The 17,515-nt window shown below is 31.8% G+C and overlaps 1 protein-coding gene across 1 annotated transcript; it reads left to right on the forward strand.

Moving 5' to 3' along the window:
• The first annotated feature begins 10,268 nt into the window (after positions 1-10,268).
• On the forward strand, positions 10,269-13,963 carry LOC131618312 (4-hydroxy-tetrahydrodipicolinate reductase 2, chloroplastic-like). The gene is made up of 8 exons (XM_058889561.1): positions 10,269-10,587; positions 10,735-10,972; positions 11,124-11,257; positions 11,358-11,432; positions 13,094-13,195; positions 13,315-13,424; positions 13,535-13,622; positions 13,711-13,963. Exons 1-8 carry the CDS (start codon positions 10,369-10,371, stop codon positions 13,777-13,779), a joined length of 1,035 nt encoding a protein of 344 aa, XP_058745544.1. The 5' UTR covers positions 10,269-10,368; the 3' UTR covers positions 13,780-13,963.
• The last annotated feature ends 3,552 nt before the right edge of the window (positions 13,964-17,515 follow it).

The raw sequence follows: 17,515 nt of genomic DNA on the forward strand, positions 1-17,515 counted from the left end.
TCTCGCAAATAATACATGTAGATCACAAATTACTAAATTACCAGCAAAAACTGAAGTTGAGCATCCCAAAAAATTATATTCTCTATAATGTTATTGCTTCCAAAATGAATATTTTGAGAATATTCATCATCTTCAAGCTGTAAGCATGTCAAACACATTGAAAATAACAAAAATATTAGATACGTCTAATAATTGTGATAAACATATATAGAAATTATATCCCATATTTGGTAAATAATTCATTTACCACAATATGAATTGTAACTGAGACTTCATAAATCTACATGAAAGAGGAAACATATTAGTCAAGATTTTTAGCTGTGCAAGTGCGAAGAGTATTGGAATAAAAAATTAGCTGCTTATTGTATAATTTTTCATTCTCTGAAAGATATCTCGGCTGGTCAAAACAACACTGATAATAACACTTAGGCCATGTCCAGTTAAAACAATATCAAATGTACTTCGAGCAGCATCAATAGCATCTGCAACCGCTTTACAAATGTCTATCTTCTTGAGAGCAGATGCATCATTCACTCCATCATCGGTCATTCCGCAAATGTGTTTCCTAACTTGCAAGCATTTCAAAGTCTCATACTTGTGCTCTGGCCAAATACGTAAAACATTTAATATAAGTAAAGAGCCACATGATACATGATTACTATATTAAAGTGCACACCTCCATACGCAAAAGGGAATTTTGGGAACACGCATGCACAAATTGATATATTAAATACACATGGATCACATGCATTCTTTTGGTAAGTTATAACAATGATATAAGCAAGTCAAAGGAGCATGTTATCATATGCAACAAACATGCAATCGTTTTGACATTCACTCCAAGGTTTAGTGCCCTCCGCATTGTTTTTTTTGTTATAGTCCTACTTCTACATGAGCCCTGAGCACCTGTATAAAGCACTAAGCAACATTAACCATTGAATCAATAAGGATCTGGTAACCTTCTACTACAACACTCTATGTCAGTACACATCCTGTCAATGCAGGAACATCAGTATGAGAAGAAGATGAAAATCTAAAATTCACTTCACAAATGGAAGATTTTTAGTCCATTCAAGATGACTCTTCAGTGCCTTTGCAGTCACTTGAGTGCTCTGGTTCTGAACGGGAAATGTCGATGAAAGAGGACCCTGCAATTTGGTAAAAGCGCACTCATGAGTTTCACATTGCTTTTATTATTTTCAAAGACTAAGGCTTCAAATAATATAACATGCCAAATTTGTATCCCATGCATGGATAACATAACAGGAAGAAAATGCTTCAAATAATATGGCATGTCATACTAGTATTGACTAATCACATGATATTAAACCAATGAATAAATCATTATTATATCTAACTTCTTTTATGCCAAGATAACCTTGATTGTTTTGTTTCAGTTTTATTCGGTGTGAGGGGAGGTAACCAATTTTCCTTCTTAGTTTCATTTTAGGGATAATAGACATTTACCCCTCTGCCATATAGGCGAGATTCGGGTTACCCCCCTATTAATTTTTTTTGAATAACCCCCCTGTATTTTTAGGGTACCCCCTTAAGCGTGTAAAAAACAGTGAAAAATCAGGGGGTAAATCAAAAAAACAACTTTACAAGGGGGTCCTAGGGGGGTAAATCATAGAACTTTTCATATTTCAAGGGGGTAATCCAAAAAAAATAAAAATAATAAGGGGGTAACCCGAATCTTGCCTATATGGCAGAGGGATAAATGTCTACTATCCATTCATTTTATCACAAATAGCATTTTTCAACAGAGCACACATTTGTTCTACTTGACTCGCGTCTTGGGCAATCCTCCACCAAAATAAGGATTTAATTGTTATTGGAATGTAGAAGAAAAGAATGATTCTTATGACACTGCTAAGTTTACACTAAACATATACTTACTTGGTTCCAATGACAAAGGTATACAGAGGAAAAATTGGACTATAAGACTTTAAACATTTATACAACTCTTTTAACATTTGTTTAGCTTGTTAAAAAAACAAAATAAATATTGTAGATAATTTACCAACCACTAAATAAATAAATTTGGCTAATCCAATTCAAAGAGAGTGACAATTGGAATCTAAACTCAGATTAACCGAGGACAACTATTTCAAAACAAGAGCGTCCCCACAGTAGCAATCTGGTATAATCGTTCCAATTAACTAGAATCAACACTAGTTAGTAACTTAATCAATAAATAAATTTTTCTTATCCAATTTAAAGACATTTTCTTCCAGTACATAAACTCATACTACCAAAAAGGACAAATATTTTACAAAGAGAGCCCCCGTAATAGAAATTGGCAGACTCAATTCAAACTCATCACTATGAAACATATCTTAGTAGATTAAAATACTCAAAAGAATTTAATGGTGGTGTTGATATCTCACTAAACTTAGACAAAATAATAACAGTATGTCTTAACAATACAACTATAACAAATATCTAGAAGCATTCAGAAACCACAAGCATACACGTACTTGGAAAAACAAAACCAATATCATTGTACAAAACTTCCACATACTAACTTAGTTTCAAATATTTACATAATTTCCATCGCGTCACTTCTTAAGTCAGGTGGCAAGTGAACTGACTTAACAATCCCTGCTAAAAAGGTATTTTTGTACTAGTGTGTGTGTATTGTTTTCATTATAATTCATTTGTATCTATATTTTATTGAGTTAGAGTGTGGGGTAATATTATGGTTGGTTGTCACCCCTTATTAACTCTACTCTCAAAGTGTGGACAGAGGCCGGTATGTGCGCTTTTTGTTTTAAAATGTGTTAATGTTTTTTTTTTCTCTTCTTGAATCCTTCCACAAATATTTTAAAATATTTTTTCAAAGTGTCATGTATTTCCAATGAACCCTTTTTTATTCATGATATTGTATGTCTACCCCCAAGTTTCCTTTTTATTGGAGTTCTCATTATATAAGTATATGGATTATATATTGTAGTTTGTTTCCATTTACAATTCATTGTCCTGTTGAGTTGAAATTCTCAAATTCATACGAAGTTTAACCTTATTTAAAAGCTCAAGTCTAAACCTAAAGAATTTGAGAAGTACTTCATAAAGTGATATTTATTTGTTGCTTTATATATTAATTTTAAACTTAAAATATTTGTTCATCCTTGTTGTTTTCTAGCAGATAACTTGGCTCTTAGAATATTTAGGAGAAATTTTGTTGGGTTCCTTGTTAAGACTAAGGCATTAGTGAAAGTTCCTAAAAACTTCAGAAGCTAGGCAAAAGACTTAGGTGATATGTTTCATGTCCCTAAGAAAAAGGAAAGGAAAAGTAATTGTTTAATCATCCCAAAAAAATCTCGAGCATATCAATGTTAATGTTAAGGATTGGTAATTTTGTTTACATAATTTTAATCATTTTTGATCCACCTTATTTTTTATTTTGTCAACTTCTCAATGCTTTCACATTAAAATTGGACTTTTTTATGGATCTATGTGCTTGTAGGTGATCTAAGATGGTGAAGCTTATGGATAGCAAAGTTGCAAGACAATTGAGTAAATATTTAATTTTGATGATGACAATACTTTAATATCAAACAATATCTTATGAAGTTAAGTATTTGCTAAAGATATATCATGCAGTCTAATATGCACAAGATGATTGATTAACCTATCCTCCCGAATGAATCTATGTTCTTAAAAATCAAGATAACTATTTAAAGTCAACACAATGGTCAAACAACATTCAAGTGAAGACTTCTATTTCAAAGATCAATGGTGGTCTAACCTCTCATATGATGGTAATAAATATGAGATATCTCAAGCCTCGTTAAAAAGATTCAAAGCTCTTATATGTTGTTAAAGTCAAATATAATTATGCCAAGACTTTAAGTTTCAAAGCTGTGAAAGTTCGTTCGATCGTGTCTGTCTTAGTGACTAGTGTCTATAAACGATGATATTTCTGGAATTCTCTTATTATTTTACTCAAAAAAAGTATTTGAGGCCTAGCCAGTTGATTAGAAAAGTGTATAATTAACTGGAAGATATTTTCTAACTGAACAATCGATTAACTGTGAACATAATCGATTAGACCATGCTTAGTTGAGTCTAAAATTGATAGGGATAGTCTTTAAATGATTGATATCATCTTTATATAAAAACCTTCCATTTGTAGCATTAAGTATTAATTATTTAAGGTGTAAGCGATTATCCTAATCGATTAAGACAATAATTTACCTCATGGATTATTTTTTTTAATTTATTCCAAGCCTTGGCCTATAAATAGAGAACATTTCTATCACTTTTCACATCCAGAAAATGAGTTTATATCTCACTTTTAATTTCTATAATCATCACTTAAAACCTCTCATTTTTCTCACATATATTTAGCCATATTGCTTCAATAGTATTTCAAGTCTAAGTGAGGTTCATTGTTCTCGGTGAGGAAAAATTGTAAATTTACCAATAGTGTATTATCTATTGAGTAAATAATTCTTCCATAGGAAGTTATCATCTTGGTTGCAAGATAAACCAAGTAAAAGCTTTGGTTTATTTTAGGGGATTTTCTTAGGCAGTCTCTGTTTAATTCAGGAGTTTTGCCTTGAAGAAGAAACTCTTTTTTGGTTCGTGAATATCAGCCAGTGAAAATACCCATAACGAGACTTGAACTCAACCCGGTTAAAAGCTCTATTGATTTGAGATTAGCCTGGTTAAAATCTCTCTTGGTTCCTAAGTTCAGCATGATGTAAAATTTGAGTAGGTTCAAGATCAACTTGGTAACAATCTTAGTTCGGCTTGTGGTCAACCTGTGTAAAACTCAAGTTTAGTTATAAGGATAGGCAACTCAAAAATCCATCTTAGTTCGAAATCAACCCGTGGATAACCTCGGTTTTGTTTGGAGACCAACCGCTCTAAGCCTTGTTCGTTGTTTGGTTAGAAGTTAGTCTGAAAACTTCATTTCCTTGTATAAGGAGCACTACAACAAAATACACTTAAGGTAAAATGTTATTAGCTCGGCTATTAAGCCAACCGAAGTAAAAGATCTTATTTAGGCGCATGTATTTTTTTATTTAAATACATTTTACTACGGTCCATATAAATAACCATAATGATAGGTAAAGACATATATAGGCTTCGAATCCCAACAATAATATTTTTTTTGGTTACAAAATGGGCGTGTCAATTATAATCTTAATATTTATATTAAAATTAAAATACTTTTCACCATGATCTAGAGTAGAAATCATTGTGAAATGTACTTACATTTAATCATGATCGTTTATATCAACTGTGGTGAAAAGTATAACTTATATTTAAGATGAATTTTGTTCTTTTATGACAGAACAACCGTTGCTTAACAAAACCATAACATTTTATCACGCCTTATCCTTGCCACTTCTACTTAAAACTCTAACATATATTATTTAACTCTTATGTATCAAGGAAAAGTGTTACACACAAATCTTTTCTTTCACTTCCTCTTCACATTTCAGGTACGTATACGTAGACGTTTTCACCTTTTGTTATGAGATGTGATATTTTTGATGTTTTTTTTTTTGGATATGTTGTTGTTGATAAAAGTTTTATGTCATTGGTGATTTTGTTTTCTTGAGCTATGTTATATGTTGTTTAAAGCATGTTGTTGTTGATAAAAGTTGTATGTTGTTGATGATCTTGTGTTTGTTAAGCTATGTTGTATTTTGTTTAAATTATGTTATTGTTAGTTCTACGTTGTTGATGATTTTGTTTTTGTTGAGTTATGTTGCATGTTGTTTAAAGTATATTGTTGTTGATAAAAGTTATACGTTGTTGATGATTTTATTTTTGTTGAGCTATGTTGTATGTTGTTGATGATTTTATTTTTGTTGCACTATGTTGTACTTTGTTTAAAGTATGTTGTTATTGATAAAATTTCTATGTTGTTGATGGTTTTATTTTTGTTGATAATGTTATTACTTTACTATGCAGCTATCATGTTGTTCATTCAATATGTCCCTAAAAGATGATTTTATTATATCGTATGTGGACTGACTGTTTTACCAACCCCTAGAAATTAATCAATGTTTTTCGAGCTTTCTTCATCATATTATCTGTATCTCGCTCTTTTATTGTTAGAAATTGATTTAATGCTTGTAGATCTTCAATGAACATTTTCTTTTTTACTAGTTTATTTTGCAAAATTATTAACTTTATAGAATTTGTAGAATTTTTACTGAATTTTTTTAAAAAATAAACACGATCATTCATAAGCAAATTCAGGATAGGGATTCACAAATGTTCTACAACCACGGTTGGAAGATTGCGGCTTTTGCGCAACCTGACCAGCCGTGGTTCCAAGATGTACTAGCAGTTTCAGGCCTGAGGGACCTCTGTCAGGTGGGATACACAACGATACAACACGTATCCATGAGTACAACTGGGGAGCGGCTGTACTGTCGTACAATCACTACAGACTGGGAGAGGGATGCCTATGGAAGACAAGGACAGTTAGGGGTGGACATCGGTTCGATTCGATTCAGATTCGGGCCCAAATCACTGAACCGAGCCAGCCCACGGGTGAATATTAAAGGCCCACTTTCGACCATTTAAATACTCGGTTTATTCGGGTTCGATTTAGAATATCGGTTTTTTTCGGTTAAACATGCAAATGGGCTGAATTAAATATCAAGCCCAATTTTAAAATCAATCAAAATTTTATTTTAATTAATTTTTTTTACAGGATTGGGCCATTTGAAACTAATGTCATACATTAATTTAATCAAATTTTTACTTTTTCTACTATGAAACGAATGTCATACATTAATTTAATCATATTTTTACTTTTTCTACTATATTCCATGTCTTTCCAGCTAACAAAAATTATCAATTTTTTCCCTTTTTTAATTTAAAAACAAAAAGAAAGGCTATTTATGTCTAAATATTATTAGAACTTTCATGAACATCCAAATTTTGAAATTATTTATTTTGTGAGGTTAAATGTCCTGCTGGGTTGTGCTTCCTCCAAATAAATAATTTCATAGAGAACAACCAACGTTCATATGTTATAATCCAACCCCAAAAATTTCTTACATAAAAAAATTATAATAGAAGTTAGAAAATTAATAAAAGATATGATAGAATAGTTTGCACATGAAATAATAGAAAACATTTTTAAATTCAATCTAAATAATATAAGCCAACCTACAGATCACAAATTTGTTCTTGGTGTTGTCTTTGAAGAGGCTGAGTGATGATAACTTGCAGCCATCCTTGGAAGTCTACTTCATCTAATATTTAAATTCAATCTAAATAATATAAGCCAACCTATATGATAACTTGAAACAAATCATTTTAATCACAATCAAATATAATATAAGTTAATAAAAAGATATCGTAACAAATTTTGACAATGAAAACTCAGCATAACTCAATTTACTAAAACAAACAGAACTAACACTAGTTTTAAAACATGTTCATAACAAGTTACCAGCAAATTATGTCCATTACTAATGATTATATGTTGAATTTACCTGTCAGTTTTTGAGGACAAGATGGTGAGTTGTGCAGTGAACCATTAGAGAGTCCAGATCTGGATCTCATATACAAAAGTTTTTTCAACCAAGGGCAAGTGGTATTGAGTCCCATTAGAGAGTCCAGATCTGAATCTTCTATACAGAAGCAACCAAGGACAAGTGGTATTGAGTCTTTGTGGAGTGGACCATTAGAGAGTCCAGATCTGGATCTTCTATACAGAAGCTTTTTCAACCAAGGACAAGTGGTGTTGAGTCTTTCTTCATTGGATTCATAAATTAAAATAAATAGAGTAAAAAACAACTTAACTTAACTGAAACCTTAGGTCAAAAATCACTTAAATTTAAACATAAACTTAAATCAAAGCCATAAAATGTTGCAGCAAACAAAACAAAATTGAAACTTTAAGTAAGATGTGATTCTTTAGAGAAATGAGATAAACTAACCTCCTCAAGAGTATGAAGCTCCTCAAGAGTATGGAGGTTCTGGTTCAGCAGATAAATGAGGTATATGCACATCAATGACAGGGGTGGCTATAAAAAGATCATAAAACACACATGTTAGTGAAATAAATCAAACCCTAATAATATACATCTATGAAATTAACAAACCACAACATATTATACCTTCCAGACAAACACCAGTAGATCGTAAATCGTTCTTCAAGTATTGAGATGATATTGAAAAAGAAATCTAGTTCGACTGGGGTTTGGTTAGATTTCATAACAAACCCTGTATTTAAGTATCATTATTTTGGTTGTGACAACTACGAAGGGGAGCGACGTGATAATAAACGACACCAGGAACATAACGATGGTTCAATGGTGTTGATGGTAGTGAGTAGTGACAAAGAAGATGAACAAATGCAGGAGAGCGACGACTGAGTGATTTCAGAGAGGATGAATGAATGATGTTAGGGTTAAAAATTGGTTTTATCAAATTGGTCTGGGCCTGGAATTTGGGTTGTGTTGTTTGGATAAATCAAATTAGTAATAAACCAGTAGAATAATAAAGTTATCGGTCGGTTCGGGGTCCGACGGATCCAACAAATTCATCTGAAACCGACCACACTTACCCATTTAAACCCATTATTCTCACCCGCACAAACCGCAGATCCGAAGAAGACCGACCGAAGACTTAAATATTCATATGGGTCGGTCGGTTATTTTCGGTTGGTTCCAAGCTGTCCACCCCTAAGGGCAGTGGCAGGCAGTTGTACCCTTTTAGTGGTAACAATCTTATCCCCTTATACTTATTATATATTTGTGATAGTAAATTAAAATAACTGTGTTTTTTTCAGGCTTGGATACTACAACACTTCCCAGACATTATTGGCTAGGGAGCGGTGCCTACCTACACTGAGCTCATGCCGCGTGCCAGTGCATTCAGCTCCCAGAGAGGGAACAAGGTGCCGGATCCTCGCGACCCTATAGTCTCCGCTCCTATCACCATGACCCGTCGGCACTTAGATAAGGTCTTTGCAGACTAGCAGCATCACATGGTTCCTGAGGAGGCTCGGGCGATGAGAGTAGAGAGGGACTGGAGCTGTGTTGAGGGGTACATCACCTGGTACTACAGAGTGTCACACCCGTACATGCTGCCCGCTGCACTTTGAGATCCGCCCATACCAATCCACGAGGAGATTCTGCAGGCTCATCAGGATGAGTTGGACCATACTCACGATCTTCTTCCTCGGTGTCGTCAGATAGCTGACACGGGCCTGGGAGCCATTACATATGGTTTATTCTCTGAGGGGTCTGAGGAGAGGCATGTGGTGGATGTTATGATTAGGTTGGCACAGGAGGCATTTGTGTACTGTAGTAATCGTGCCAGGACTGGTAAAGCACTTGACGCTAGAGGCAGAGCCAGGAGAGGGTATGGTGGATGCAAAGGCGGAGGTGGGGCCAGAGGCAGAGGAGAGCAACAGGATGATGTCCGACACACACGGTAGTGATGCATATGATTTTTTTGACGTTTGTATTTCTTTGATGATGTATGTATGTTGCTCATGTTACTTTGATGATGTATTCTACATTATGACCGACGTTATTTATACGATGTATTTTTTTTGGTTTACCTACTATTGTGTTTAAAATGCATTACTTTAATTTTACATTTCTGTAACCAAAATTTAGTTTTGGAATGAAATGAACATGATTTGAAAATATAACAGACTGTTTTGTAGGTGCATCCATGGAACACTCAGTTTTCACCACGTTCCGTAGATGCATTTACAGAAGGCTTCATCAACTCAAATCATTTGCTTTTAAACTATACTATACTATTTTTTAAATGTTTCTGTAGATGTATCTACGGAAGGAAACATATTTTTTTACAAAATAGGAGTGATTCTGGATGTGCATCTATAGAATTAAGTGACAAAATTAAAATTTCGCATGGTATCTTAGAGATCTATGAGGTATATTGAGAAATCATCTTGTATAGAACATCCATTATCTAAATAAGTGAAGTAAACGTATGCTAATGAAATATATAATTTTTTGGAAAAATTCTCGATCATGTTTTATTTATGAGTTAAAAGGTAGTGCACTGGCAGTGTAAAATAATTACACTGTCATCCAATAGAAAATCATAAATGTGCCATGTTATTAAGTTTTTTTTTAATAAAAAAATGGTTTAATTGGATACATGGGTGGTGATTGGTTGTGCATCACCCCTTTTCTCTTTATTTATACTTTTCTAGAAATTATAAAGATTAAACAAATCCATCGTTTTTGTAAAAGAAAACAAAATACACATCGTATCATTTTTTTGCTAAATATAATAAAAGACAAAATTTAAATAACTATTACGATCGAACGCTGAAACTCTGCATTGGCATATCGCAGCTTCTTCCCAAAACCCTAAACCCTAATTCAACCTCAATCTCTTTCCATGGCAACTTTCACACTGAAAACCGCAACTAACGTGTTTCACAGAAACCACAACAACCTCACATTCTTCTCCAATAACGCGAATCCGAAGAGAAATTTCTCCATTTCTCAGAAAAAGAGTTCGCGTTTGGTTCCTAAAATCTCAATGTCAGCCACAAATGTTCAGACTTTTCTCGAAAATTCTGTTCCTTCCACTCAGAACACCGCACTTCCAATAATGGTAATTAACTTTGAATCTCGAAGAATCTGTGTATCTGTTTTAGCGCATAATTCATGATTTAGCACAATGTTGTTGATAGCGGTTTGCGGAAAATACTATAGCTGTGAATGTGAAGTACTGATGTTGATTTTTGTTTATTATGGTTAGGTTAATTCGTGTACTGGAAGAATGGGGAAAGCTGTCATTAATGCAGCAGAAGCTGCTGGACTGAATGTTGTGCCGGTGTCGTTTGGGGTTGAAGAGGAATCGGGAAAGACTTTCGAGGTCGGTGGAAGGGAGTTTCTTGTGAACGGTCCTTCTGATAGAGAGGGTTTTCTTCAATCTGTTGTCGATAAATATCCGAATTTGATTATTGTGGACTATACTGTACCAAATGCAGTCAATGGTAGGTATTGGTATTTTGAAGCATGTTTCCTTATCATTTGAATATGTGGGCTGTACTTGGCTATTTATTGATTTTATAATATACCATTAGGAGTATTTAATGAAAATTTTAATGGTGTTGGTGCTATATATTGATTCATTCTCATTTGCAGGCAATGCTGAGTTATACAGTAAGGTTGGAGTACCATTTGTGATGGGAACCACCGGTGGAGATAGGGATTTGTTGCATAAGACAGTTGAAGATGCAAAGAATTATGCTGTCATATCCCCACAAATGGGAAAGCAGGTAAATCATAATTTTGAAAACCTTGTTCAATTTTCTGTTTATCATGTCTTTTACACTCATGTAGTGTGTCATTCTTATGCTGCTATACTTTTTCCTCTAGGTTGTTGCTTTTCTTGCAGCTATGGAAATTATGGCAGAGCAATTTCCTGGAGCCTTTTCTGGGTATTCCTTACAGGTATCTCTTTTGCTGTATTTACACTTTCGGGTTTTGGGTGGACTTTTTTATCTGTCATAACATTCCTATTGAAACTAAAAGACTAAATGGTTAAAGAGAATTTTACTCAGATAGGCAGATTGTCAGATTGTTCAAACAAATTGACTTTTCTTTGCTAGAAACTTGAATTGAGTTCTAGGCAAGCATGGTTGTCAAACTCAAGTTACCTCACATCATTCAATCCCTAAATTGAGTTATAGCTTACATATAAAAATTGTGAGTAAAGAAAGATGACTAATAGAAAATCAGATCTTAGTAGATTTGTGGCACTCATTGATAAGCTCCCAATGTTCCTTTTCCATAGAGTTTTTCTACTTCTCCATCAGTATATAGTATCTTCGACAAAACATGCTAGAGTAACATTGTGTCAGAATCGTATCACTTAGGTGGCAGAATAACTTTAGAATAAAAGAGTGAGCTTAGCACATGCTTCCTTTTTGAAGAATCATAAGACTGAACAGTTCATTCATAAAACCTACAGAACATCAATATGCCAGAATGAGAACTTGAATTATAAATCCTAAGAAAACAACAGAACTGAGGGCTAGAAGGCGACTGAAAATTAAGCCAGTAATTACTTATTGGCTTACTGCCCTTTGCGCAGATATTTATTTGTTTACAGGGGTAGTACCTTCAGTGAAGAGGAGTTATATTTCACCAATCCTATCTCAAGGGTTGAATTCAACAAGAGAAGACGATATGCTTCATTTGTCTCTACAAAACCACTTTTAATTTCATGCCTACTAGTCGACCTTATACTTGAAAAACCAAAAGAAACTTTAGGAGGAAGATGGATGTCCCTGAGCCTGAACCTCCTCTAAATAGCAAGATGAAACTGGATTTCATATGGATAGTGAAGAACAAATATTCCTAGTCATTAGAAAATGAACTATAGAGTGCACAATTCAGCCCTTATACCCTGTTGTAAGCTTCTTTTTTTTTTTTTTTTAAACCATGTTGTAAGCTTCTGATCTATTAAGAAATTTTTACCATTCCATAGTCTTCTTTATAAGCCTAAAAGCCATTATCATCCATACCATCTCTTTGTCCTTGAGGCTTTACAACACTAACAAAACTGAAACCTCTTCCCACCAAGCGGGATCGGCTACATAGATCAAATGATGTCATAATGCTTTATCATGAATTAAGTTTGAAGTTAGACTGTATACACTTGAGTGAGTTGAGTCGTGAGTTTGAGGATAATTGATTGACTCTGAAATGTATCTGGTCTGCATACACGTGGTTAATTCTATTGGTTAGTTGCATAATGTTTATATTTTGTTGTTCTGGTTTGCTTTATCCTGGTCTGGTCTGCAACCTCATGTTTAAGTAGATCGGTTGATTAAATTGCCTATTACTTAAATAGTATTGGCGTATCTTGTTTTAGAGAGTACAATCCCGTGGATTGTGATTGGAAAGATAAATTGCATTTACATTTAAATTATTACCTTACTTATTACAGAAGCAAATCCTGCTGTATAAATTCTCTGTTAAACTCTCATGTTGCTAAAAGTAACATTAGGTTTCATGAATTCATCAATTTTTTTGGTTCTCATCCATCCTTTAATAAAGCTTCTGTTCAATGCAATATTAAAATCTGATGCATTCTTCCAAGATTGTAGGTATTAGAGTCTCATCAAGCAAACAAAGTTGACGTGTCTGGAACTGCCAAGGCTGTGATATCTTGCTTCAATAAGTTGGGGGTCTCTTTCGATATGGATCAGGTGCGTTAGATCACATTGCACCAGTCATTTTGGTACAACATATTCCCATTCTTCTTTCTATTTTAAAAGAACCACAGATTCTTACTGGAGTTTTCCCCTTCTTTCCATGAATTTGTTAGATACAATTGATCAGGGACCCTAAGCATCAAGTTGAAATGGTGGGGGTTCCAGAGGAGTATTTGTCGGGTCATGCCTTTCATATGTATCATTTGACATCACCAGACGAAACGTAAGAATTAACAATTTTCATTTTCTTCTCTGATTCTATGTTTCGACACAATTATTGTCACTAACTAATTTTTCTTTATTGTGTATTGTTTCTTCATCAAACCGTTGCAGAGTTTCGTTTGAATTTCAACATAATGTTTGTGGTAGATCAATATACGCCGAGGGCACTGTTGATGCTGTACTATTTCTTGCTAAGAAGGTGCTTAAAATTTAAGACAACTTCCTCTATTTCCACCGTCGGTATATAACAATTAATCTCTTACTATAATTATATTTGATGTATGCAGATTGAAGCAAAGGATTCCAAGAGAATCTACAATATGATTGATGTCTTGCGAGAGGGTAATATGCGATAAAAAGTTCTATGCAGTATGATGCAAGATGAGGAAATTTGGGATTCTAATAAGGCAATTTTCATCTTGTGTCCAATTTTCGTGTCGATTTATTTGAGGAAAGCTTAGTTTGTACTATTGTGAATCGTCAATCAAAAACTGAGTATTTTTGTATCAATTTCAGTTTCTAGATCCTTTTATTAATGAAGTAACCTCGCAAGTAATTTTGGTTTATCTATAACATGATTCGAGTAAGAACAATATAATATGAAGAGACGTATGGTTACTAATTTCCTTTATTTTAACTAAACGCCTGAATATAATAATAATTACAAATTCTACAGTCCGGTTTAAAAAATTAAGGAATTGTTAAGTTTCGTTCTAAAAGTCTTGAAATTTTTTTTAAAGAAAAAAGCAATCTCAAAATCTAATTTTTTTTGGGTTTGAATTTAGAGATACATCTTAGAATGCAAAAAATATTATTTTTTGATAAAATTTAATTTGGAAATGCATTTTTGAATATATCCTAATAGTAAATTCAGAGATATACATATCCAATTTATTCTTTCATTTTGATTATTTTTTTAAAACTATTTAGTGATTTTTTTTTGGAGATGCATATCTGAAAATGTTCGGTGAAAATTTGAATATATTAATATAATCACCTTGCATGATCATCTTTCTGACTCCTCCATAACCAAAAAAACCTTGAAAAAAAATCTCATTATCATTCAATTTTTTGATTTTAAACCAGATTTCTTGCATTTTATCACATTAAAGGGAGCATAATAAGATGCAATTTAAGGTAAAATTCTCTCATTTCATTCCTCATTGCTGGCATTGATCTTGAGATTGGGGTCCAAAGTGACCAAATACTTATATAAATAGGGTGTGTCTCAACTCTTATTTGTTGCACAACTTAAAAAGACTACTGAGATGTATCTCTGAAATAGACATTTTAGACATTTCGCACGGGGCCTGGGAGAATGTATAAGAGTGCAGTGAGAAATTGCCAAGAAAAAAAAGGACGTAATCAATAACCTACAATTTATCTATTAAAAATCAATTGCATGAACTCTCTAAATTGTCTTTTCACCACAAATTCTTTACTCTAAGAAAATGACATTTAAGAGCATCCACATCCATACCATTCAATTTGGTGGTATAAATGGACCCCACTTAATATATTACATTATTTTATAATTTTCAATTATTTAATTGATTAAAATACATCTTTCAAATATTCATACCACTCATTTAAAATTTTAAATTGGGTCCCACTAATACTAAAATATACTACCAAAACCTGCCAAAGTCATGGTGCCACAAAAGGCAACGATGGTTTATTGATATCTGGACCATTGCATTTAAATATTATTTTCTGACATTGGGTGGCCTTATATTGTTAAGGAACCATCGATAATCATGCTCTAAGTAATCAAGCGTTTACTTTTTTCATTTCCATCATGACAAGTGGCAATTATTCAACCTTTCACCAATTAAATCACAATTAAATATTACACACTCATTTTTCCTCTTAATTAAAATTTTAAATATCTCTTATTTCTTTTTCCCACACTTTCTTATTTTTATTTTAATTTTTTTCTTTATTTATTCGATACGACTAAAAATACCAATAATTTACTTTTTAATTTTAATAAAATTAAAAATTTATTTATCTCACAGGTCACAATTAACACAATATCTATTTTATTTTAATCAACCATTATTTTAATTTGAGACACAAAATTCTTATTTTTAAATATTAATTTTTTCCTTCTCCATCTATTGATTACTTTCTTCTTTTTTGTATGATTATTTAATAAAGTTCAATTTATAAGATCACTATTCATTTTATAATTAAGTAAATCATTTCAAATTTTGAATAGTATCTTAATACATTTTATATCCTATTGATTAATTTTTTTATCACACGGATCATTATCAGCACAATGTCTATATTATTTTAGTCAACAATTACCTTTATTTTCAAATGTTAAAATTTCACTTTTTTTCCCTCCATCTCACAAATCCCTTTTTATATGATTATTTAATACATTTGAGTTTATATATGATAATTGTTCATTTATAATTAAATCATTTATTTTAAATTGACATGGGTCTATGTATATTTTATATCATATAAAATAAATTTACTCGTAGGACAACACAAATATCTTGCTAGTTTTAAAATAAGTGTTAAATATGTTTTTAGTCCTTATAAATTTTTTAAAAATGACACTTAGTTCCTATAAAAAAATATTGACTTTTAGTTCTTATAAAATTACTTTTGTATGCAGATTTAGTCCTGGTAAAGGGAATAAAACTTCGTGCAAAAATAATTTTATAGGGACTAAAAGTCAATAATTTTTTTATAAAGACCAAAAGTCAAAATTGAGATATTTATAGAGACCAATAAGATATTTAACCCTTAAAATAAAAGCTTAATCATTTTGGAATCCGTGAATTTAATTTAGGGTTATATTTGTCTCTTTTCTTAGAGATGTTTTTAGTCCAGTTAAATTTTGTCTAAAAGTTTTATAATTGTGTTTATGTGACAATCCAATCAGCAAATCTCATTTAACTCAAAATAATTAATTAAAAACGGAAAGAAGTGAGTAAATTTGTTAAAACTTTTTCTCTTCGATTTCTTCACCATGATCTCCATTTTTATATGCATGATGTTTTTTTTTTTTTAATATTTTAACCAAGAAAACAATTAATTAAAACATTAATCATTTTCTCCCTCCAACAAATCTTTCTCAAGAGCACAAGCCAACATCCTCTCACAATTCAACCTCCTAAAATTAAAATTTATACCGAATACAAAAATGAGTAATTTATTCCAAATTAATATTGAAAAGTTAAAATTTATATCAAATTCAAAAATGAGTCATTTATTCCAAATTAATATTGAAAATGATGTAATTCAAAATTTGTGACCTGGTTTCCTATTTTTATTTGTTTCAAATTATTTGTCCATTTTTAATACCAATGTGATATTTATTATTTCTTTCTACTAATTTACTTTTATTTATTGTATTTTAATTCATTTAAGTACTCCACTGCCTATTATTAATAAAGTTATTTTAGTAAATGAGACTTATTTTATCATTGAAATTAACATAATTAATCATTTTTTAAAAAAATGTGAAATTCTAAAAAAAAACACCTATTGTGAGACGGAGAGAGTAACTATGAAACCGATCAAATTGGATGATTCAATTTCTAAAAAAATCACGACACCGCCAAAATTCTAAAATATCTTAATTTCACACGTTCATTCTTTAAATTTAAATTTTAAACATAATCATCACATACAACACAATAGTACAAAATTCATATTCAAATAAATTTTAAACAAAATTTAATTTTAAGAGAGAAAAGTTGTTTCCAATATGTTTTGAATAAAGTCTTTATATTTTTATTTTAATTTTATAAAAAAAATTATCAAAACATCGTTCTGCCTTTGAAAAAAAAAATTAATCCACCGATTTTTTTTCAATCCAACCGGCCATTTGACGCTTGCCTTAAACAGTATATCCAATGGAAAAACTAAAAAAAAAAAAACAAAAAAGAGAGAGAGAGAAAGGTGCCTTAAACAGTATATCCAATGGAAAAACTAAAAAAAAAAAAAAAGAGAAAGGTGAATTGTAGTTATATAAACGGTAAAGAGAGAGAAAAGAATAAACCAGTTCCTAATCAATCTAAAAAAATAGAAAATAAAATACTTTTTAATAATAATATATTCCTATGTCTT

This window comes from Vicia villosa, linkage group LG7 (assembly GCF_029867415.1).
Source record: "Vicia villosa cultivar HV-30 ecotype Madison, WI linkage group LG7, Vvil1.0, whole genome shotgun sequence".
Lineage (NCBI taxonomy): Eukaryota > Viridiplantae > Streptophyta > Magnoliopsida > Fabales > Fabaceae > Vicia > Vicia villosa.